Source organism: Diaphorina citri, unplaced genomic scaffold, assembly GCF_000475195.1.
Source record: "Diaphorina citri unplaced genomic scaffold, Diaci psyllid genome assembly version 1.1 scaffold1041, whole genome shotgun sequence".
NCBI classification, from domain to species: domain Eukaryota; kingdom Metazoa; phylum Arthropoda; class Insecta; order Hemiptera; family Psyllidae; genus Diaphorina; species Diaphorina citri.
In genome coordinates this window covers 68877-94420 of record NW_007378471.1, presented here as the reverse complement: position 1 = coordinate 94420, position 25544 = coordinate 68877, and the positions used below count along the sequence as shown (strand labels likewise).

The window sequence follows — 25544 nt, the reverse complement described above, 5'->3', positions numbered from 1 at the left end:
GCTTTGTACAAAACAATATAGAATAAATAATAACAATGTGACCATCACACGACTTTTTACTATTAAAAATAATAAAGTTTATTGGAGGGCAGTGTAACAACGGAGAAAGCGAATAGAAGGAGACAGGATAGGAGAAATTCAGCCGTTCCGAGAGCGAACCTTATCTGTGTCTCCTCGGGCGGGAATCGAACCACGACCTAGAGCTTTCAAGGTAACTAGAAAAATAATAAAGTTTATTGGAGGGCAGTGTAACAACGGAGAAAGCGAATAGAAGGAGACAGGATAGGAGAAATTCAGCCGTTCCGAGAACGAACATTATCTGTGTCTCCCCGGGCGGGAATAGAACCACGACCTAGAGCTTTCAAGGTAACTAGGCTGGCCAATGACATGCGCTCTCTTTGAGCAATAATAAGAGATTTGATAAAAAGATCTAAAGTTCAAGATACGTAGTGGTCACTTGTTCAATATAATCTCCTTGTTGATAGCGGTGCTGAGTTTGTTCTCGTGCGTGGGGAGTTTGGTTAGTTTCTTGCTGGTCTCGTACGCTTGTTCAATATAATCTCCTTGTTGATAGCGGTGCTGAGTTTGTTCTCGTGCGTGGGGAGTTTGGTTAGTTTCTTGCTTGTCTCGTACGAGGAGAGACGCTTGACGATGCGTTCTCGATGACCCACCACCTGTACAATATCACGTATCAACTAGTATCAAGTTGAAATTTTAAAGTTTTACACAGTGTTGTATAAATGAAACCAAATTTTCCCCTCTTGAAAAATTAGCTTTTGGCACATGGTGAGGGATTAGGGATCATCAACATTTAATTGGGATTGGTAATAACGTTTGCCAACACAGTGTTGTATAAATGAAACCAAATTTTCCCCTCTTGAAAAATTAGCTTTTGGCACATGGTGAGGGATTAGGGATCATCAACATTCAATTGGGATTGGTAATAACGTTTGCCAAAGGAATAAATTGAAGGAATAAAAATCCAGAGGCGATCACACATTGAGTGTACCAGTTCCTAATGAATCACTGATGTTAAGCAACATCGCGTAAAGTTCGTATCCGGATGGGTGACCATCTGAGCAGTCGCGTGCGGCTGGGTGAGGAGGGGAGGGGGTAGCTTGTCGCCGAATGAAGGGTAAAACCCCCTTCTCTAAAGACTTTGGCACTTATACAGTAACATTCAACCCCTTGGCAAACAAAAAGGAGAAAAATATCTATCTAACTCGTAAACAAATGAAAACGAGTCTTACCTCCTTGCTAGCTCCCATCACAGCAGCCTTGGGTTTCTTCATATACAATCTATTCTGTGTAGCACTCAACTCCGTTAGCATACTCAGGGCGGGGGTTCAATCCCAGCCGAGGTATGGAAATTTATCCTCAATATAATGAGAAAATAAGATACGTTGAAACATAGACAATATTCCTGAATGTAACCTCGCACATCGTCACTATTTTTCAGGGCTTCTGCAAACAAGCTTTGATTCCCGCCCGGGGCGAAATTTATCCTAAAGAGGAGATAAGGTTCGTTCTCAGAACGGCTGGCTTTCTCCTATCCTATCTATAAGGAGATTTTATAAATTACCCCACATGTAGCATATACTGGACTATAGTATAGACGGAATTTGACCACAATAATAGTAGCCTACTGCTGGAGTAAAGGGACTTTTCAGTCCTATGCGAGCAGTATAAATAAGCATTATTATTATTACCTCCACTTTTCGCTATCAAACCTATATCCCGACATGTGATCAGATTACTGATTGTATTGAGCAGATAGATAGACAACTCATCATCCAGCTTAGCTAGGTATTCTATAGTAGTATCAGTCAGGTTATATGAGTGAGACTTGTCATCAGCATCAACATTGCGAAGTAAATAGTTCAGGATACGCCAACACATAAGATCTGCTTTGAATGCCTCCAGCTGAATAGCATTGACCGTGACTTGTTTCTTAGCATTGAGATAACCATTGAGTAAATCATAGAGAGCATGTTTTAGAATGAAACCAGACTTGAGCTCAAACTCGATGAATTCCTTGACAAACTCGTCCATTTGTTCCAGCTCAGTGTTCCTGGAACAGAATAGAATAAAATAGAATAGCATAGAACAGAATAGAATGTAGCTTGTTATTCCTCCTGAGATTCAACTGATAAGTTCCTCTATCTCCACAGTAAAAAGTCCTTTACTGCATTGACTTTGGAAATGAACCTTTTTTTTAAGTTTGACAAAAGGAACTATTGTAACAGTTAGGCCTTATCGTTCCAAAAGCGAAGACAGAGTAAGAGAAAGCCAGCCATTCCGAGAACAATTCTTGTCTGTTTAGGATAAAAAGAACAGGATAAAATAGAATGTAGCTTGTTATTCCTCCTGAGATTCAACTGATAAGTTCCTCTATCTCCACAGTAAAAAGTCCTTTACAGCATTGACTTTGGAAATGAACCTTTTTTTTAAGTTTGTCAAAAGGAACTATTGAAACAGTTAGGCCTTATCGTTCCAAAACCGAAGACAGAGTAAGAGAAAGCCAGCCATTCCGAGAACAATTCTTGTCTGTTTAGGATAAAATCCGCTACAGTCCGTATTGAAGTCTCTCCTTGGTGAAGTGAGAGCCTAGGAGACTAGCAGTCCCTTGTAACTGAAACCAATACAACTTCACATTATAGGTACATAAGTAAAACGGAATTTTAATTGTGTTAAGCATAGATGCTCGTCACAAATGTCGTTCCCTGCTTTAAACACTACGCTAAATTTTATGACTCGACTTGAACTCCAACCACCAACCTCCAGATCCAAAGTCCACCATGCTAACCACTACACCACTGAGGTTGGTACATAAGTATACAAGTAGTTGAGATTATTGAATAGGAATATATGGGTTATGTCTATGTACATGATCAGCCATTATCAACGGAAAAGTCATGTACGGGCACTCACGCTCCAACTCTTGGCCAGATATAGGTCCGTTTGACCGCCAAAACGTAAGTGGTTGGTTGATCTTCGGAAAGACCATTTCAAGAAGTTCAATATAAAATTTAGATGAGAACATTCCCACTACACACGACACGATTTTTTTCAGAACAAGTAGGAACGGGGCATTATACTTATTCTCACCTCGTATAAGGACAAGGCATGTTGTTCTACTGCATATCGGCGTGTCAGTTCCCTCAGCATGGAGACTGCTAGTCCACTCCGTACATATTGCTTAGGCCCATCTCCTCCCTGAACTATATTAGCTTGCTATATTCACATGGTTGAATAAATACAGCAGTAACTTCCCGTTGTCATTGTGAACATGGCTCTGCTGGTTATGTACCTGAAATTATGAAAATAGGGAAACATGTTAAAAGTTACTAGACCAAGTTATAATTCAATGTAGATCTTTATGAAGTTAGAGTCACCCATCTACAGGTTAAACATCTTCAGGAAATTAGCTTGTTCAATTTTGTGCCTCTGAGAGCTCCTTTTCCTGAGTTGTAAGTTCTAACTGAGTTTTACAGTTCACTAGTAATTTTGTATGATTGTGGTAGTTGCTCCATTCTACATACTTTAATATGTTTCATTACTACGAAAAACGGCGATAAAACACCTCTTTAAAAATATTAACTTAAAAAGTTACTAGACCAAGTTATAATTCAATGTAGATCTTTATGAAATTAGAGTCACCCATCTACAGGTTAAACATCTTCAGGAAATTATTTGTGCCTCTGAGAGCTCCTTTTCCTGAGTTATAAGTTCTAACTGAGTTTTACAGTTCACTAGTAATTTTGTATGATTGTGGTAGTAGAATTGTGGTAGTTGCTTCATTCTACATACTTTAATCTGTTTCATTACTACGAAAAACGGCGATAAAACACCTCTTTAAAAATATTAACTTATGTTTTCACATTTCTATTTAATTCAATACATACCTCGTTGAGTATGAAAGAAATGAGATGGTTTCGTTGAGTGATTATATTAACAAGGAGGTTCTCACATAACTTATTGTATTTGGCATATAGTTTGCTCTCCAGGTATCTGAAATATTCAACATAGAGAAAATAAGATACGTTGAAACATAGACAATATTCCTGAATGTAACCTCGCACATCGTCACTATTTTTCAGGGCTTCTGCAAACAAGCGCTCGGTCGTAAACCTGCAAACAAGCTTTGATTTCCGCCCGGGGCGAAATTTATCCTAAAGAGACAAGGTTCGTTCTCCTATCCTGCCTTCTTCCCTCAAAGAGACCTAGAGGTTACAGCAGTAACTTATAAGGAGATTTTATAAATTATGTAATGAAAAGCACCCATATACAATGTCCTCAGAAGTGACTTGTATTGTTCATTCAGTGACTTGGTCTCCAATAGTTGCATACGATAGACATCACTATACTCCACGATGTGATTGAAGTTACTCTTCAATGTAGCTAGCATGATTTCCTTGTTCAATATAATTTCCTTGTTGATAGCGGTGCTGAGTTTGTTCTCGTGCGTGGGGACCTAATAAACAGATGGATAGGGAAAGTGCAATCTTCCCCTTAGATATGAAGGATAAAGATTTAAACAAGGCCAGCCTCTCAAGTAATCCCATCAGTCTATCTAATGAGGACCATGTTCAAAGTTCAGCTGACATGAATTCATCAAGAGATGTAGCCCAGACAATTTCTCAGCCTTCTATTGATCCTAGAACAAAACTAATAAACAGATGGATAGGGAAAGTGCAATCTTCCCCTTAGATATGAAGGATAAAGATTTAAACAAGGCCAGCCTCTCAACTAATCCTATCAGTTTATCTAATGAGGACCATGTTCAAAGTTCAACTGAAATGAATTCATCAAGAGATGTAGCCCAGACAATTTCTCAGCCTTCTATTGATCCTAAATTGGCCTTGCTCGGCGTAGCTTAACATAGGTGACGCTAAAACCGGTCTTAAATTATTGACTGAAGTGTTATCTAAAACTTTCTCGCTAGGTCGTCGCGACAAATTTCAAGATCAGAGCTCATTTGTGTGAGAAAATGTGAAAAAAATCCATCAATTTTTTTTTTCTTTTCGGTTCTCTAGCTTAACATAGGTGACACTAAAACCGGTCTTAAATTATCGACTGAAGTGTTATCTAAAACTTTCTCGCTAGGTCATCCCGACAAATTTCAAGATCAGAGCTCATTTGTGTGAAAAAATGTGAAAAAAATCCATCAAAAGCCATTTTTTTTCTTTTCGGTTCTCTGGACAAAATTTGCACCACCATTTTCGTGTTCCTGGTAAAAAGACCTTTAATTTTATATATAGGTCGACCAAGTTTGGATAAGTCCTTCTATGGGGACAGACAGAGTGACAGACGAAACCGAAGCGAATACAATAGCCTGTCTACTATACCTTTTTTTATTACTATAGTAATAATAAAGGAAGGACGGGCTAAAAAGCCAGCCGTTCCGAGAACAAACCTAATCTGTTCAGGATAGCTTCCAAGCTGGCAGTCAAAGGACTTTTGTTCCCTAATTATAGTTTGGATTACATCAAACTTGGAAATCGTCTAGCGGTCCTATTTCAGGGTTTACGAATTTCATTTGCTCGTTTAGATTTACGAATTTCATTTGGCTCGTTTTGGGCCCATTTCTGTCCAAATGAAACTCTGATGTAAATAATTAAATATTGTAAATGAAAAATGAACCAAAAAGAATCGATATCGAACAGAACCGAACCGAATGGAGCCTCATCCATGTTAATTTTCAGATGTCCATCCGGTATTCACTCATGGGCAGTGCAATACATTCAGGCCCCCTCCATACCGCAAAACACAATACAGAGCCTCGTGCACATGAGCCATGTCCTCACGCTACTCAGCGTCATTACAAGCCCTGTCCAGAGTAGAGAGCAATTCCTCAACGCCACAACACAGGTGGATAGTAAAGAACATTGGGTGATTATCAATGAAGATACAGACGATGATGAAGATGATGTGGACTTGGCGTCCTACGCACTACTCAAGGAGAATGATGTGATAGCCCTGCTAAATCAAATACCAGTGGATGTGCTGGTCAGACAGTTACTGTGCATCAGATATGATATGAATATACTACTTGATGAGGTATGTAGCTACAAGGGGCACAGATCTGCTTTGAACGCCTCCAGCTGAATAGCATTGACCGTGACTTGTTTCTTAGCATTCAGATAACCATTGAGTAAATCATAGAGAGGATGTTTTAGAATGAAACCAGACTTGAGCTCAAACTCGATGAATTCCTTGACAAACTCGTCCATTTGTTCCAGCTCAGTGTTCCTGGAACAGAATAGAACAGGATAAAATAGAATGTAGCTTGTTATTCCCCCTGAGATTCAACTGATAAGTTCCTCTATCTCCACAGTAAAAAGTCCCTTACTGCATTGACTTTGGAAATCAACTTTTTTTTTTAAGTTTGATAAAAGGAACTATTGTAACAGTTAGGCCTTATCTTTCCAAAAGCGAAGACAGAGTAGGAGATAGCCAGCCATTCCGAGAACAATCCTTGTCTGTTTAGGATAGAATCCACCCTGTCCTAGACACACTTCTTCTCCTCTTACCTATACAAGGATGACATCTGTTCAGGAACTTGCATTCAGTTTGTCCCAAAGTTTGTTTGTTTCACCATAACTCCTGAACGGTATGTCTGATTTGGATGAATATGTTCAACACAGAAAGGAAATTTACTCCTTAAATTTTGGACCAGGCCAGACCTTTGGGGGTTGAACAGAGGTCCTTTTTCCGAGCAAGTTCCACAATTCACTGGACTACTAGTACCTTAATATCTTACCTGGTCAAATGTCTGATTTGGATGAATATGTTCAACACAGAAAGGAAATTTACTCCTTAAATTTTGGACCAGGCCAGACCTTTGGGGGTTGCACAGGAGTCCTTTTTCCGAGCAAGTTCCACAGTTCACTGGACTACTAGTACCTTAATATCTTACCTGGTCAGTTTGAACGGGATCTGCGGTAGGAAGAACCAGCTGTTGGAATTGAGCTCGGTCAGTTTGGTTACACACTGTAGAATGATATTGTTATACTCTATATTGACTTGTCTCAGGTCAAGCTGTTTGTTACGCGCTGTATGTTCCAGGAGAAGGCTCATATAGTCTGTTAGATATTCGACTATGTGAATATACAGACGGACTAGACGCTTAGTGAGTTGTTTATGTTTGACATAGGTTTGTATAGCGCGATACAGAATGTCTATAGTGTGCGTGCTGATAGCTAGGAGACGAAGTAAACTCTCTGTGGTTATCTGAAATAAAATTAATGAACAAAGTTCTAACTAAATGATATTTATGACGTTTCTCCAGTTACTTACTCTTATTTTGCTAAGCAGACTGAATGATACTACACCGCTTAATTTTCGAATAGTTTCGAACTAAGAGTTCACGGGAGTATCTCTCACTCATTTCAATGATGACGAAGTAAACTCTCTGTGGTTATCTGAAATAAAATTAATGAACAAAGTTCTAACTAAATGATATTTACGACGTTTCTCCAGTTACTCTTTTTTTGCTAAGCAAACTGAATGATACTACACCGCTTAATTTTCGAATAGTTTCGAACTAAGAGTTCATGGGAGTATCTCTCACTCAGTTCAATGATTGTACCTAACCACTGGTATTATTCTCGAACAGAAATATGAGGAGTAATAATAAAGAATGGCCATTTTATGTCTTGTTTCAGTTGTTTTCTATGAAAGTTTGGCTTATTTTATAGACCTCAAATACGCGGCATGCTTTCCCAGCTAGGCTTTGATGTCATAAAGTAGGTGCCCCTTGTAGCTACATACCTCATCAAGTTGTATATTCATATCATATCTGATGCACAGTAACTGTCTGACCAGCACATCCACTGGTATTTGATTTAGCAGGGCTATCACATCATTCTCCTTGAGTAGTGCGTAGGACGCCAAGTCCACATCATCTTCATCATCGTCTGTATCTTCATTGATAATCACCCAATGTTCTTTACTATCCACCTGTGTTGTGGCGTTGAGGAATTGCTCTCTACTCTGGACAGGGCTTGTAATGACGCTGAGTAGCGTGAGGACATGGTTCATGTGCACGAGGCTCTGTATTGTGTTGTGCGGTATGGAGGGGGCCTGAATGTATTGCACTGCCCATGAGTGAATACCGGATGGACATCTGAAAATTAACATGGATGAGGCTCCATTCGGTTCGGTTCTGTTCGATATCGATTCTTTTTGGTTCATTTTTCATTTACAATATTTAATTATTTACATCAGAGTTTCATTTGGACAGAAATGGGCCCACAACGAGCCAAATGAAATTCGTAAATCTAACCCTGAAATAGGACCGCTAGACGATTTCCAAGTTTGATGTAACCCAAACTATAATTAGGGAACAAAAGTCCTTTAACTGCCAGCTCTCTTTAGGATAAATTTCGCCCCGGGCGGGAATCAAAGCTTGTTTGCAGAAGCCCTGAAAAATAGTGACGATGTGCGAGGTTACATTCAGGAATATTGTCTATGTTTCAACGTATCTTATTTTCTCTATGTTGAATATTTCAGATACCTGGAGAGCAAACTATATGCCAAATACAATAAGTTATGTGAGAACCTCCTTGTTAATATAATCACTCAACGAAACCATCTCATTTCTTTCATACTCAACGAGGTATGTATTGAATTAAATTGAAATGTGAAAACACAAGTTAATTATGATTTTTAAAGAGGTGTTTTATCGCCGTTTTTCGTAGTAATGAAACAGATTAAAGTATGTAGAATGGAGCAACTACCACAATTCTACTACCACAATCATACAAAATTACTAGTGAACTGTAAAACTCAGTTAGAACTTATAACTCAGGAAAAGGAGCTCTCAGAGGCACAAATAATTTCCTGAAGATGTTTAACCTGTAGATGGGTGACTCTAATTTCATAAAGATCTACATTGAATTATAACTTGGTCTAGTAACTTTTAACATGTTTCCCTATTTTCATAATTTCAGGTGATTTCCTGAAGATGTTTAACCTGTAGATGGGTGACTCTAATTTCATAAAGATCTACATTGAATTATAACTTGGTCTAGTAACTTTTAATATGTTTCCCTATTTTCATAAACTACTTCTTTATTTCAGGTACATAACCAGCAGAGCCATGTTCACAATGACAACGGGAAGTTACTGCTGTATTTATTCAACCATGTGAATATAGCAAGCTATGTACCGAGTATGAGTGATATCGACATATTAACTTAATTTCCTGAAGATGTTTAACCTGTAGATGGGTGACTCTAATTTCATAAAGATCTACATTGAATTATAACTTGGTCTAGTAACTTTGAACATGTTTCCCTATTTTCATAATTTCAGGTGCATAATCAGCAGAGCCATGTTCACAATGACAACGGAAAGTTACTGTTGTATTTATTCAACCATGTGAATATAGCACGCTATGTACCGAGTATGAGTGATATCGACATATTAACTACATGGCTACTCAATCTGAGTATTACACATAAGCTAAATAATCTGGCCAGGTTTATCATATCTAAGTTTGACTATACAGTGTTGTATCATGAACTACAGGTAAAGTGAAAATTTGGCTTTGGTATAATCATTCTGTCTCTAAAAGGGAAAAATGGATTTTCTTTTTCTTCTTGTATTGTGAACAAAATTATAAACAATAAAAATAAAGGTTTATTAAAAGTTGAAATAAATGGATTTTCTTTTTCTTCTTGTATTGTGAACAAAATTATAAACAATAAAAATAAAGGTTTATTAAAAGTTGAAATTGAAATCTTAGACTTATATGCTTATACAATTATACTTATCTCAAGATAATTAAAAAATAACTTGCACACTATTGGCCATGGCCAGGAGCCAGGAGTTCAAACCAGGTTCAAGTTTCAGTCAATCAGATTGCTTAATCCAAGAATTAAACCTAGTTTAAACACAGATTGTGCCCCAGTCATTAACAATATTTCATCTTCCTCCCAGGTTGCCATTGCAGTAGGTATAGCCCGTGCATGGTTACAACACACCCCAGACGTGAGCACCAATGTGAGCATAACATTACTGACTGACAGTATGAGCTACCTTATCAAACCAGTGAATAATGAGCAGATATTCAATCAATGGTGCTGGCAGATTGTGTTCAAACTCAGACTACATTTGTTTGATCTGACAAACCCACAGGTAACTATTGTTTTTAGCGCCTTGACCACTACCTATCTTGAACTTTAGATCTTTTTATCAAATCTCTTATTACTGCTCAAAGAGAGCGCATGTCATTGGCGAGCCTAGTTACCTTGAAAGCTCTAGGTCGTGGTTCGATTCCCGCCCGGGGAGAACTTTATCCTACACAGATAAGGTTCGCTCTCGGAACGGCTCAATTCTCCTATCCTGTCTCCTTCTATGGGTTCAATCCCAGCCGAGGTATGGAAATTTATCCTCAATATAATGTGAGAATTTGACCACAATAATAGTAGTAGCCTACTGCTGGAGAAAAGGGACTTTTCAGTCATATGCGAGCAGTATAAATAAGCACTATTATTATTATTAATACCTCCACTTTCCGCTATCAAACTTCAAAGTCACGGGCTATAAAAGCATACCTGACATTCCCCTGACTCAGTGATCATTGCCGTCTCAAATGTCCACACTTTAGCCTCGAAATCCTTCAGATCTGCTTAGTGAGACTTGTCATCAGCATCAACATTGCGAACTAAATAGTTCAGGATACGCCAACACATGTGAATACTGAAATGAGAATCAGAAGTGATCATCAATTATTTACTGTACTACCAGTCCAGGTATACATATTAAGGAGCACGGTAGAGCGCCGGACCGCCAAGGCAGGAAAGTTTGACTGCGTAGGCCATACTATTTAGACTGCGTAGTTTTATTTCGAGGAACTTGCATTCAGTTTGTCCCAAAGTTTGTTTGTTTCACCATAACTCCTGAACGGTATGTCTGATTTGGATGAATATGTTCAACACAGAAAGGAAATTTACTCCTTAAATTTTGGACCAGGCCAGACCTTTGGGGGTTGCACAGAGGTACTTTTTCCGAGCAAGTTCCACAGTTCACTGGACTACTAAGAGGGAATCCAATCCTGGGATCCCAGGACTGCATTTTCATTTTGGGATTGGGATTGTGATTTTCCAATTTTATTTTGGGATTGGGATTGTGATTTTACAAGGGATTTTTGGGATTGATCATTTTCTTAAAATTTAAGGGTAGATGTTTGTTATTTTTCACATTAAAAATTTAAAATATTTCACACATTCCAAAACAACAATTACCACAATGATAAGAACTAAGAACAATTAAATATTAAAAAATTTAATTGATTTTGGTGTCTACACGTACTCTATCTACCATCTAGGTACCTATATCGCACCCTCAGAACTACCTATGTATATGGTGATATGTTGAAAACACCAACTTTAGAGAAATCACAATTGAAAGTTTGACGTTTTTTCACTGTTGCTATCTCAGGAACGGTAGGTCATAGAGCTATAATTCCTAGACCAGTCAAAAGATATCATTTCTCTTGCTAAGAGAAGGTAATGAAAGGAAAATCAAGTTTTTTGACATATTATACCCATCCATATTTTGACATATCATACTAAGGGTGGTAAAATAACGCTTTTTATCAAAAATTTTGGTCAAAGAGGATCTAAAGGGGTCCAAACATACATAAAACTGGAAATTATACCAATCCTGGGACTGGTCCCAAAATCCCAGGATTGGCAATTTTTAATCCCAGGATCCCAAATTAAAATCCAGAAATGAGCATGTTAAGGTGGAGCTGTGGAGTGACGAGACTGATCAGGATAAGAAATGAGGTAATAAGGAGCAAAATCAAAGTGACAGAGATTTCAAAGAAAATACAAGAAAGAAGGCTGCAGTGGTACGGACATGTTCAGAGACGAGAACACCAGAAAGTAACCCGTTCAAATATTTGCAATCGAAATTTTTTTGTTGACTCTGGGAATTGAACCCCTTGACCTTCGGCTAGGAGGCATTTTTGAAGGAACCTATGCTCTACTATAATCTCTCTATTCCAGCTGAATAATTTTCACCTCTACGGATTATCAAATTGCCATGAGTTATTACTGCTGTGGATTGAGATCATATGTGCTGTATATAAACAGGATGAACTAAGCTGTACCTATCTCCTGGATAATATTCTACAGTATTGTATCTATGATGAACCACTCAAGTGTCAGGTCAAAGATATATTTGTCAAACTAATACACACACTGCCCAGTAAGAATAGCAACACAGGTAAGTCTATCTCCTGGATAATATTCTACAGTATTGTATCTATGATGAACCACTCAAGTGTCAGGTCAAAGATATATTTGTCAAACTAATACACACACTGCCCAGTAAGAATACCAACACAGGTAAGCTTTATACGAAACACAATTTCTGAATCACTGAACTCATTCAAGCTTAAAATATTGTTTTCTTGTACTAGGTATTATGGATTTCTTCTACAGTATTGTATCTATGATGAACCACTCAAGTGTCAGGTCAAAGATATATTTGTCAAACTAATACACACACTGCCCAGTAAGAATACCAACACAGGTAAGCTTTATACGAAACACAATTTCTGAATCACTGAACTCATTTAAGCTTAAAATATTGTTTTCTTGTACTAGGTATTATGGATTTCTGAAACTAATACACACACTGCCCAGTAAGAATACCAACACAGGTAAGCTTTATACGAAACACAATTTCTGAATCACTGAACTCATTTAAGTTTAAAATATTGTTTTCTTGTACTAGGTACCTATTATGGATTTCTGATAGAAATGGGAATTCGTCGAGTTATTCTTTATAATTAAAGAATATTCAAAACAAAAAAAAATATGAAGAAGGAAATACAAAAATATTATTTGGAAAACAACAATGAAATCAAGACGGAAGCAAGAAGAATTTTAATGAAATAAAATACAGAAGAAAATTGTTCCTGAAAAGTACCAATGGGTACCTTTGGATATAGGAAAAGATAGATTATTAATAATTTGTTTCCTTCTCGGTTGCAGGTATATCTAGTCTAGTAAGCTGGGTATCATCATCCAGTCATATTCTAATGAATCACACACTACTTACTAAACCTCTCAGCCATTATGCCAACTATGAATTCTTCACCCTTGTCAACCTGGAAATAGAGGAATATCTACTACAGATTAAAACCAACCTGTGGCCTCAACTACTAGTGGAACGGAAATAGAGGAATATCTACTACAGATTAAAACCAACCTGTGGCCTCAACTACTAGTGGAACTCAATAACAATACAGGTAAATATATCCTCACAACTTCACATATCTTCATAACTTAATAACAATACAGGTAAATATATCTTCACAACTTCACATATCTTCATAACTTAATAACAATACAGGTAAATATATCCTCACAACTTCACATATCTTCATAACTTAATAACAATACAGGTAAATAAAATAAAACATATTTATGCATTTGGGTAAAAAATTGAATGAATGAAATTCATACGTAAAATGTAGGAAAAATTACAATTTCGAGATCAAAACTGCGAAAAAGTACCATTTAAAGGTCCAAAATTCAATTTGTTAAAACGGTCGTAATGTCACATAACTAAATGCTGTGGAACTCAATAACAATACAGGTAAATATATCCTCACAACTTCACATATCTTCATAACTTAATAACAATACAGGTAAATAAAATAAAGCATATTTATGTATTTGAGTAAAAAATTGAATGAACATAATGAAATTCATACGTAAAATGTAGGAAAAATTACAATTCCGAGATCAAAACAGTGAAAAAGTACCATTTAAAGTTCAATACAGGTAAATATATCTTCACAACTTCACATATCTTCATAACTTAATAACAATACAGGTAAATATATCTTCACAACTTCACATATTTTCATAACTTAATAACAATACAGGTAAATATATCTTCACAACTTCACATATCTTCATAACTCAATAACAATGCAGGTAAATATATCTTCACAACTTCACATATCTTCATAACTCAATAACAATACAGGTAAATAAAATAAAGCATATTTATGCATTTGGGTAAAAAATTGAATGAATGAATGAAATTCTTGCGTAAAATGTAGGGAAAATTACAATTCCGAGATCAAAACTGTGAAGAAGAACCATTTAAAGGTCCAAAATTCAATTTGTTAAAACGGTCGTAATGTCACATAACTAAATGCTAATAAGTTAGTATTAATCATACTTAAGTAAATGTGACTGGACCTAATATTAGAAGAACCATTTAAAGGTCCAAAATTCAATTTGTTAAAACGGTCGTAATGTCACATAACTAAATGCTAATAAGTTAGTATTAATCATAAATGTGACTGGACCTAATATTATGACATATTATGTAATCTTGTATTTCAGGTAAAACCAACATCGACGCTTCTCTGAAGAAAGTGTGCTCCGGTCTGAAGTTATCACCTCTAACTTCCAGTCATCTCTCCCTCTATCGTTACCTCTATTATATTGTAGAGCTACCTCTATCCAGCTCTAAGCTAAGCGCTCTGTTTGTACAGAAATTCTTCTCTCTATATCTACAACGTATGAATAACGTGTGTGTTGGACACAAGTTCTTTGAGGGCATCACTAATAATAGTTTGTCCAAACGATTGAAAGCCAAGTTGAAGGAGTTTCAGAATTACTATGAGACGAAGGTAATGGTGTGTTTTTATTGTACTTGAATTATACAGGCAGGTTCACATGTGTGTACTCATAATGATTTGAATTCATGCCTTTTCTTTTGTGAACAGGTTTGATAGAGGGAACTGTGGAACTGACACGCCGATATGCAGTAGAACAACATGCCTTGTCCTTATACGAGGTGAGAATAAGTATAATGCCCCGTTCCTACTTGTTCTGAAAAAAATCGTGTCGTGTGTAGTGGGAATGTTCTCATCTAAATTTTAGGGAACTGGAACAGAACTGCTAAGGTCTTATCGTCCCAAAAGCGAAAAGAAAAGGAAGACAGGATAGCAGAAAGCCAGCCATTCTAACCTGAACAAGATCCTAATCTATTCTAAACACAAATGTTCCAGGTAACTGAATAATCTCAACTACTTGTATACTTATGTACCAACCTCAGTGGTGTAGTGGTTAGCATGGTGGACTTTGGATCTGGAGGTTGGTGGTTGGAGTTCAAGTCGAGTCATAAAATTTAGCGTAGCTTTCCGAAGATCAACCAACCACTTACGTTTTGGCGGTCAAACGGACCTATATCTGTCCAAGAGTTGGAGCGTGAGTGCACGAGCATCTATGCTTAACACAATTAAAATTCCGTTTTACTTATGTACCTATAATGTGAATTTAGCGTAGTGTTTAAAGCAGGGAACGACATTTGTGACGAGCATCTATGCTTAACACAATTAAAATTCCGTTTTACTTATGTACCTATAATGTGAACTGGTTGTATTGGTTTCAGTTACAAGGGACTGCTAGTCTCCTAGGCTCTCACTTCACCAAGGAGAGACTTCAATATGGACTGTATGGTCTATATCCCAAGTATAAGACCTATGGTGAAGTGATAAAGTAGCGGCCGGTTATGTTAAGAATGTAGCGACCTATCATCCCACCACGTCTAGGAAGCGACAGATATTTGTACGTGCCTGTGTACGCATGACGCTACAGGTAAGAATAATATCCATATCCAATCTTCATGAAATTTCAAGTGTACAAGAAAAAGATCCATTATTTAAGACGTTTGGTAGGGGGAGCCGTAACAACGGAGATCTTGTCGTCCCAAAATTGAAGAGAGGAAGACAGGATGGGAGAAAGCCAGCCGTTCCAAGAACGAACCTTATCCGTTCAGGAAAAATTCGCCTCGGGCGGGAATTGAATCCGTGACCTTGTAAGTAAGTAGGCGCACCTACCTTCAATTTGTTTATAAATCGGTGACCGTTTAGAATTTTGTTTGTTACAATTGAATCCGTGACCTTGTAAGTAAGTAGGCGCACCTACCTTCAATTTGTTTATAAATCGGTGACCGTTTAGAATTTTGTTTGTTACACTTTGGTCTTGTGCTTACCTTGTAAGTAAGTAGGCGCACTACCTTCAATTTGTTTATAAATCGGTGAACGTTTAGAATTTTGTTTGTTACACTTTGGGCTGTTAATAATGAGTGTGTTTCTGGTTTAAAAGAAGTACTCTACATAAAATCCATTTTGTATGTATTGTATTTCAGTTGGCCACAAGATACAAGAACATTGTTCAGTCTCAGCAAGCAGATGTGAAACAATCCATTTGTAACATGATTGACAAGGTAATGACAGTTTAAACTTTATCCCAGTTTTACCAACCTAACCTATGTAACTTGGTAGATATAAGAGAATACCATAGGCACGAGGGCCGTGTATAGGGGAAGGCCGAGGGGGGGGGCTTGCCTCCCCTCAGGCTTTATTTTTCTCCTTTACCGTAGGACAGACTCGGAAAATTTGGGACATCCCCCCCCCTGTACATCTTTGGACTCTCGCCCAACGGCCCAACCCCCATAATACTATCTTCGTAGTTTAAGTTTGATCCATTTGTTTGTTATCTCACCAGGTGGAGACTATCATAGAGTCGAGTGTACCAGAACACCTACAGGTGTACGAATCCGGTCTCCTCCTATCAGAACTCCTGTGCCTTCTCAACCAATCAAATTCTCTCCTGGGTTCTCTCTCCCTAGAGGCGTTCTCTGATTGGCTCTCCTTAAGAACCAATAGGAGCGTCGTACTCCGTGGTGTGCTGAAAGTATCAGGGGCGGTGGTGAAGAATGATGAGGCGCTGGGGACGTTGCTTGAGATATGTGTCCGCGCCTGGTTCTGTAATACCTCTCCTCGCTCTGTGGATGATCAGGGTAAGATTTCCATAATGAAGAAATCGCCTGCGGCGCGATAATGGCTTGATCAATCAATCCATAATCGTTCCATCATGGGACGGGTCGATGTACGAAGTCGATCATTGTATCTCTGCTCCCTCTCGATGTCGTTCCAATTTCCTTGTTTTCTTTGAATATCAGCTATATATCGGTATCTCGGTCTTATGTGATGGCTTGAATGTGTATTTTATAACCAACAGTAGTTTCTATCTAATTATGTTAGCACCTATGTACATTTTTAACCAACAGTAGTTTCTATCTAATTATGTTAGCACCTATGTACATTTGTCTGCGAAATTGTTTAGGGTAAACTGAAAGGCCCCAAATAGATCTCATTTTGCTTGACTAAATGTACCTCCTCTCCCCTCAGGTGAAGTTCAACTGTACATTTGTCTGCGAAATTGTTTAGGGTAAACTGAAAGGCCCCAAATTGAACGAGAATAGATCTCATTTTGCTTGACTAAATGTACCTCCTCTCCCCTCAGGTGAAGCTCAACCCCCTCCTCCCCCCGAGTGGTCCAAACTAGTCACCATCTTCCAGAAAGTACCTCCCAAGTCTCCTCCCTTCGAATCTGCCCTGGTGTCACACAACCATCTGCTCACCCTGTATACACTACTAGTCAAGACTATACCACCCGGGTCCAGTGACCTCAGTCAAAATGCAGCGGTCCTGAGTAAACTCATCTCCTATATCAATAGTATAGTACCAAATGAAGGTAAGTTATACCACCCGGGTCCAGTGACCTGAGTCAAAATGCAGCGGTCCTGAGTAAACTCATCTCCTATATCAATAGTATAGTACCAAATGAAGGTAAGTACCAGGGCCCAGTGACCTGAGTCAAAATTGAACAGTCTAACCTGTCTAACTAATCTTTGTCATAACTAAAAAAAAATGACTCCTGTACAGTGTTACCAAATCCATAGTACATCATCGTATGTACCTATCTTCCTTTACAAATCTGCAGAAAAGAAACGGTTTTATATGTGCCACACAGTACGAGTAACGAAAGGCGCCTTCTGATTGGTTCAAAGGTTGTCGTAGCTGCCGCCTTTAGTTGTTTTTTTTTTGTGACAGACTTTAGGTTTAAGTTACCCCTCCTGTTTTATTTTGTTTCAACTAGGTCTGGACGAGTCCAAGTTACCCCTCCTATGGTGCCTGTTCGTACAGTTATGTATCACGATATGTGCCACACAGTACGAGTAACGAAAGGCGCCTTCTGATTGGTTCAAAGGTTGTCGTAGCTGCCGCCTTTAGTTGTTTTTTTTTTTGTGACAGACTTTAGGTTCAAGTTACCCCTCCTGTTTTGTTTTGTTTCAACTAGGTCTGGACGAGTCCAAGTTACCCCTGTTTTATTTTGTTTCACCTAGGTCTGGACGAGTCCAAGTTACCCCTGTTTTATTTTGTTTCAACTAGGGCTGGACGAGTCCAAGTTAGCCCTCCTATGGTGCCTGTTCGTACGGTTATGTATCACAGGGTGTGAGCAAAGTAATGCTACAGTACAGAGCTTGACGGTTCTACTCAATCATCTGAACGAATTCTATAACTACAAGCAAGCCTGGCAACTGCTGCATGCCATCGGAATCAAGAAACACACTGTGGTCTCCAACAGGTGGGTGGGTCTTTATTTTATTTTTTTCAAGGGGTTTGATAGAGGGAACTGTAACTGCTAAGGTCTTATCGTCCCGAAATCGAAGAGAGGGAAGACAGGACAGGAGAAAGTGAGCCGTTTTTAGTTCGAACTTTATCGAATCCGCGACCTAGAACGAATTCTATAACTACAAGCAAGCCTGGCAACTGCTGCATGCCATCGGAATCAAGAAACACACTGTGGTCTCCAACAGGTGGGTGGATCTTTATTTTATTTTGAAGAGGTTTGATAGAGGGAACTGTAACTGCTAAGGTCTTATCATCCCGAAATCGAAGAGAGGGAAGACAGGATAGGAGAAAGTGAGCCGTTTTTAGTTCGAACTTTATCCGTTCATGATAAAGTCCGCCCCGGACGGGAATCGAATCCGCGACCTAATGTCAATGTTAGGTAAACAGTTAGATAACCCCGTGTATGTTAGGAAAACACTTGTTTTATAATACCAAACTATGCCACCGCGACGCGGCGAGGCAGGTAAATAAAGTTAGTCAACTTGGGGGTACGCTTAGTCCAATGGTAACGCGCTTGTTACGCAGAAGGTCCTGGGTTGGAAGCCCACCATAAGGCAGGCCATTCACTACCAGGTATACCTGACAGGCGCACTTGTTCAGCCATACCTGACAGGTCTACCTGATACCTGAACCTGGTAGTGAATGACCGGCCTGAGGCCACTTTTTATCTTTACAGGATGAAAAACTCATACTGTACAGATAAAAAGTAACACACGGTTCTAACTTCTTACCCTCATAAGTAGCAGGAACACAATACAGGAAATGCCCAGTACCAAATCCCCCATCCTAGCCTTGTGAACGTTCTCATAGTATTGAATTAAATAGTTCATACAACCATTCGCTCGGATCTTGAGACCCAGGATGCCTTTGATTTGAGTGATGATGATAATGATAGAGGTGGCTGTAGTGAATCCAGATGTGACTGGAGCTGATATCAAGTTGACGAGAAAACCTGGACAGAAATTATAACGTTTGCTCAGATTCTTGATATAAAGGGAACTGAACTGCCAACATCTTATCGTCCCGAAAGCGAAGAGAGAAGGAAGACAGGATAGCAGAAAGCCAGCCGTTCCGAGAACGAACCTTATCCGTTCAGGATATAATCCGACCCGGGTGAGAATCGAACCCGCATGGTAGAGGGAGCCGTAACAACGGAGATCTTGTCGTCCCAAAATTGAAGAGAGGAAGACAGGATGGGAGAAAGCCAGCCGTTCCAAGAACGAACCTTATCCGTTCAGGAAAAATTCGCCTCGGGCGGGAATTGAATCCGTGACCTTGTAAGTAAGTAGGCGCACCTACCTTCAATTTGTTTATAAATCGGTGAACGTTTAGAATTTTGTTTGTTACACTTTTGGGCTGTTAATAATGAGTGTGTTTCTGGTTTAAAAGAAGTACTCTACATAAAATCCATTTTGTATGTATTGTATTTCAGTTGGCCACAAGATACAAGAACATTGTTCAGTCTCAGCAAGCAGATGTGAAACAATCCATTTGTAACATGATTGACAAGGTAATGACAGTTTAAACTTTATCCCAGTTTTACCAACCTAACCTATGTAACTTGGTAGATATAAGAGAATACCATAGGCACGAGGGCCGTGTATAGGGGAAGGCCGAGGGGGGGGGCTTGCCTCCCCTCAGGCTTTATTTTTCTCCTTTACCGTAGGACAGACTCGGAAAATTTGGGACATCCCCCCCCCTGTACATCTTTGGACTCTCGCCCAACGGCCCAACCCCCATAATACTATCTTCGTAGTTTAAGTTTGATCCATTTGTTTGTTATCTCACCAGGTGGAGACTATCATAGAGTCGAGTGTACCAGAACACCTACAGGTGTACGAATCCGGTCTCCTCCTATCAGAACTCCTGTGCCTTCTCAACCAATCAAATTCTCTCCTGGGTTCTCTCTCCCTAGAGGCGTTCTCTGATTGGCTCTCCTTAAGAACCAATAGGAGCGTCGTACTCCGTGGTGTGCTGAAAGTATCAGGGGCGGTGGTGAAGAATGATGAGGCGCTGGGGACGTTGCTTGAGATATGTGTCCGCGCCTGGTTCTGTAATACCTCTCCTCGCTCTGTGGATGATCAGGGTAAGATTTCCATAATGAAGAAATCGCCTGCGGCGCGATAATGGCTTGAATGTGTATTTTATAACCAACAGAAAATCAAGTACCTACTGGCAACAAAACTAAAAATAAATGAGATAATACGAAATTAATGAAAACGGTACAGAATAATTTTGTAAAAAACATTTGATAACGTGTAATAAATACATCTACCATGAGAATATTAAACCTTTAATTACAAAAGAAATATTTTCATTTTACTAGGAATGAAGAAGGAAGTTACTATCGTACTTCTGCTCAAAATTAATGCAACCATTTGAATATATTCATTATTTCTCATTAAGAAAATTCATTTTACTGAAGTAAAGTAGAAAAAGGTTAGATTAGAAAGTAAATTTTCGAGAGATCAAAAGATTTCTATCCACTGTCCTAGTGGTAAGTTTATTTTGAGAAGAAATACAAAATTATTTATCAATTTTGTAAATTTGATAGTTTGAGAATGAGGCCAAAAGATATAAAAAATTACGAGTGTAAAAAATCTAGATTCAAGTCATGGCACTAAAATTTAAGGGGAATTTCTAAAATTTCATTATTATTTTCTTAGTAAATTTAATAACCTAATGGTCCTAATGCATTTAACAAAGGTTTTCTTCATGGAATGAATGATATTATCTGTACTATTAAAGTCTATAACTAAATCCTTTGTAAAAATAAAGATCCTTTTTCCAAATCGTAAAAACTAAACTAAAAACTAATGGAATGGTTTTCTTGTATATAGTCGTGTGAAATTTCATCTATTTACATTAGAATTGAAAATATACCTACTTAGGTATAGGTATAATAAATTTCTATTTGATTAAAGTGATAAATAATATTAACAGTGTGAATACTGTTGTTGTGAGAAACAAATACGATATTGCCATGGGAGAGGGAATAGGTAGTAGGGAGAGGAGAAATAATATATTTACTTGAAAATCTTGAAATACATTTCTGTAGATACCTATTGCCGTTCTAAGCGTTATGTATCAAAATTTAGAGTTACACCTAAATTTATCCGAACATAAAAAAAAACGTCCTTGCGCATTGGGTAAAACACAGTGTTAGTGCTTAGAACGGTAGTAATAATTACCGAATTTACCGATAACTATTCATACAAAAGAGATGATCTGAGGGGGTTTATTTTTCCTGGTATCTACTTTAACAATCATGTCTTTTGACTATAGTAAAATAAAATATATCTTGTGTGTGCGTGGTAATCTAAGAAGTAATAATATTATCCTATGATTATTATAAAAAATAACAACTATAGTTATAAACCTATTAGTCACATTTCAACTGTGGATTTAAGAGAAATAGATAACGAACGTCCATCATGACGATACCCGTCCAGATACCAACCGCGCGGAACGTTACTTAACTTCAGTGATCCGTTGGGAACTAATGCATTCAATTAATTCGAACAAAAATGATAAAATCTGGAAATATGTACCAGGTGAAATACAATTTTCATCATAAAAGTCAATTGAAACCATTTCAACTGTGGATTTAAGAGAAATAGATAACGAACGTCCATCATGACGATACCCGTCCAGATACCAACCGCGCGGAACGTAACTTCAGTGATCCGTTGGGAACTAATGCATTCAATTAATTCAAACAAAAATGATAAAATCTGGAAATATGTACCAGGTGAAATACAATTTTCATCATAAAAGTCAATTGAAATGTGGTCTGACTTTTTCCATAACCTCAAGATCTCTTGTCTGGGTATCTTCAAATTGTGGCACAAAGTTCGTGATCTATTTCTATTAAACAAACATTTTGGATGCGTTGCACAACTCACCGGTGAGTGAATCAACACTCGGTCCCTCATCAATCTCATCATACTCGTACGAAACAGTTTCATGTTAAAACATTTAACAGACGTCTTCATGGTAGATTTAAAGTACACGATATTTACGATAGAATCTGATTTTATTCTGTACCCGAAGGAAATGGAATATATTTGCTTCCAGTATAACTTCATAAACTGTTAATGGTTTTCAAGATTTTTCCTTTTTCGTATAGAATGGATAAATCCTATTTCTATTAAACAAACATTTTGGATGCGTTGCACAACTCACCGGTGAGTGAATCAACACTCGGTCCCTCATCAATCTCATCATACCCGTACGAAACAGTTTCAAGTTAAAACATTTAATAGACGTCTTCATGGTAGATTTAAAGTACACAATATTTACGGTAGAATCTGATTTTATTCTGTACCCGAAGGAAATGGCATGTATTTGCTTCCAGAATAACTTCATAAACTGTTAATGGTTTTCAAGATTTTTCCTTTTTCGTATAGAATGGATAAATGCTCGACCTAGCGCTTACAAGGCGTAACTAGATTAACTATGCTGACAGTTCTATCTCAATATGTAATGTATTAATATGATTTCAGGTGTCGTGTCCTAAGCAAGGCCCTGGTGTCCTATATTCTGGTACAACTACCCGAGCGTATTGAAGGTGACACCACACCCAGTATGACATCTCAGTATGTAAGACAGACTGCCCTGGCACCCGGCCACTTGTCTTCCACCAGCAGGTAACTTAACACCAGTGTTCCTATTACATCAGAGGTTTTGAATAGTTTGATAGAGGAAATTGAAAGGATAGGAGAAAGAAGGAAGCCAGCCATTTCTAAAATGAACCTTAGGTATCTGTTTAAGATTTGCCTCGAGCGGGAATACAAGGCAAGCGCGCAGGTTTGATAGAGGGAACTGTAACAACGGAGATCTTATCATACCGAAATTGAAGAGAGAGAGAGAGAGAAAACTAGAGAGGACAAGATAGGGGGAGGAGAAAGATCTTCCACCAGCAGGTAACTTAACACCAGTGTTCCTATTACATCAGAGGTTTTGAATAGTTTGATAGAGGAAATTGAAAGGATAGGAGCAAGAAGGAAGCCAGCCGTTTCTGAAACGAACCTTATCTCGCCTAAGATTTGCCTCGAGCGGGAATACAAGGCAAGCGCGCAGGTTTGATAGAAGGAACTGTAACTGCTAAGGTCTTATCATCCCGATATTGAAGAGAGAGAGAGAGAGAAAACTAGAGAGGACAAGATAGGGGGAGGAGAAAGATGAGAACGAACCTTGTCTGTACAAGTTTAAGTTCGTCCCGGGTCAAACCCGCGACCTAGCGCTTACAAGGCAGATGCGCTACCCTCCAAGCGAACTTCTTCCAAACGTATGATAGCCAGCCCAACTTATATCCGTATGTTTATTTAATTGCAGTGATCTAGTCCCATCAGCAGAGGCCCTCAGATCTGTATCTCAACTAGAACAACTTCTACCTGATAAGAACTATACGGATCTAAAGTCTCAAATAGAACTCGCCCTCACTTACATACGCTCAGCGGATAATTCTCTACATAACTGTGATCAGTTTATAATGCGACTTGCTAAACAGTTATATTCGGAAGCCTACATCCAGGCCGTTGAGAACGAACCTTGTCTGTACAAGTTTAAGTTCGTCCCGGGTCAAACCCGCGACCTAGCGCTTACAAGGCAGATGCGCTACCCTCCAAACGTTTCATAGCCAGCCCAACTTATATCCCCGTATGTTTATTTAATTTCAGTGATCTAGTCCCATCAGCAGAGGCCCTCAGATCTGTATCTCAACTAGAACAACTTCTATCTGATAAGAACTATACGGATCTAAAGTCTCAGATAGAACTCGCTCTCACTTACATACGCTCAGCGGATAATTCTCTACATAACTGTGATCAGTTTATAATGCGACTTGCTAAACAGTTGTATTCGGAAGCCTACATCCAGGCCGTGCCGCTGGATAGTGACGATGTGCCATCAGTATAGGCCTAACGTTATACTGTGTTCACCCCATATAATCATTTGTGTGGACAACTCCAAGAGTTAAGAAGTTTAAACTGTAAGGCTATGTCCACACATAGTCCACGGCCGACGAGGTGAATCTATATTGTCGAGGCAGTGTGGACGGTTCAGTCAACATCGATCGACGGCCGTCCACTATGTGTGACACCCCATATAATCATTTGTGTGGACAACTCCAAGAGTTAAGAAGTTGAAACTGTAAGGCTATGTCCACACATAGTCCACGGCCGTCGAGGTGAATCTATATTGTCGAGGCAGTGTGGACGATTCAGTCAACATTGATCGACGGCCATCCACTATGTGTGGACATAGCTTAAGACCGGATATTTATCTAGTCATTTTCTCTTACCTAAATATGTAGGTACATCTAATATTTTACTATCACTGTGTGAAGATTAACTTCAATTTTATTTACGGAGCTTGAATTTGAATATACCTTTTTCAAATATAGTAGTGGGTTTTGTATTTTAGGAACATTGTACGCTCGCATGACAGTAGCTCTTGTCTTTACCTTCAAGTGTATTACTTAATATGATTATTATGAAATTCACAGGCCTTGTCTTTCTACTTTAATATTTATTAGTAAATTTTAATTAGGTAATATTGTTTACTGTCGGGACTACACTCACTATGTTGCAAGTGTGAATGGAAAGTACAAGATTTATCTAAATACGTATTCGGAAAATAAATCTTGGAATTTCTACTTTAATATTTATTAGTAAATTTTAATTAGGTAATATTGTTTACTGTCGGGACTACACTCACTATGTTGCAAGTGTGAATGGTACAAGATTTGTCTAAATACGTATTCGGAAAATAAATCTTGGAACTTTCCTTCTAGATTGTTAGGTAAAAAGATGTAAGGCAAACCAGTGATTGTAGTTCCCAGCCTTATTTTTATTTTTACCAGTTTTGAATCAAATATATTTTATATTTTACTGCTTACCTAATCAATTTGTCTATTCACTTTATTTCAAGAGGACTGATAGAGGAAACTGTAACTGCTACGGTCTTATCGTCCCGAAATCAAAGAGAGAAGGAAGACAGGGAAGGAGAAAGTCAG

The 25544-nt window shown here is 38.3% G+C and overlaps 2 protein-coding genes and 1 long non-coding RNA gene across 3 annotated transcripts; 2 read left to right on the top strand and 1 right to left on the bottom strand.

The window, feature by feature from the left end:
• Positions 1–3245: 3245 nt before the first annotated feature.
• Positions 3246–4018, bottom strand: LOC113469364. The gene is made up of 2 exons (XR_003392809.1): positions 3906–4018; positions 3246–3310 (listed from the first exon to the last, which is right to left on the bottom strand). It is a non-coding gene; the product is annotated as an uncharacterized LOC113469364 (long non-coding RNA).
• A 4122-nt stretch (positions 4019–8140) lies between these two features.
• LOC113469354 lies at positions 8141–14698 on the top strand. Its single transcript, XM_026826973.1, has 9 exons — positions 8141–8164; positions 8462–8620; positions 9319–9534; positions 9946–10143; positions 12021–12304; positions 12437–12549; positions 13014–13193; positions 13606–13620; positions 14382–14698. The coding sequence occupies exons 1-9, from the start codon at positions 8141–8143 to the stop codon at positions 14696–14698; spliced, it is 1506 nt and encodes a 501-aa protein (XP_026682774.1).
• Positions 14699–15546: 848 nt separating this feature from the next.
• On the top strand, positions 15547–25036 carry LOC113469362. The gene is made up of 10 exons (XM_026826981.1): positions 15547–15641; positions 16195–16272; positions 16554–16848; positions 17355–17501; positions 17597–17680; positions 18284–18479; positions 23032–23175; positions 23864–24062; positions 24407–24473; positions 24635–25036. The coding sequence occupies exons 1-9, from the start codon at positions 15630–15632 to the stop codon at positions 24443–24445; spliced, it is 1194 nt and encodes a 397-aa protein (XP_026682782.1). The 5' UTR covers positions 15547–15629; the 3' UTR covers positions 24446–24473; positions 24635–25036.
• The last annotated feature ends 508 nt before the right edge of the window (positions 25037–25544 follow it).

What these genes read in the sequence shown, in the direction of transcription:
- LOC113469362 (XM_026826981.1), top strand. An exon ending in ACTACTAGTCAAGACTATAC is followed by an intron (nt 17,502 to 17,596) that starts CACCCGGGTCCA and finishes GGTAAGTTATAC; the next exon opens with CACCCGGGTCCAGTGACCTG. An exon ending in ATTCGGAAGCCTACATCCAG is followed by an intron (nt 24,063 to 24,406) that starts GCCGTTGAGAAC and finishes GCCTACATCCAG; the next exon opens with GCCGTGCCGCTGGATAGTGA.
- LOC113469354 (XM_026826973.1), top strand. Translation starts at nt 8,141, where the DNA reads ATGGATGAGGCTCCATTCGGTTCG. An exon ending in TGTTGTATCATGAACTACAG is followed by an intron (nt 9,535 to 9,945) that starts GTAAAGTGAAAA and finishes TCTTCCTCCCAG; the next exon opens with GTTGCCATTGCAGTAGGTAT. An exon ending in TTGATCTGACAAACCCACAG is followed by an intron (nt 10,144 to 12,020) that starts GTAACTATTGTT and finishes TCTCTATTCCAG; the next exon opens with CTGAATAATTTTCACCTCTA.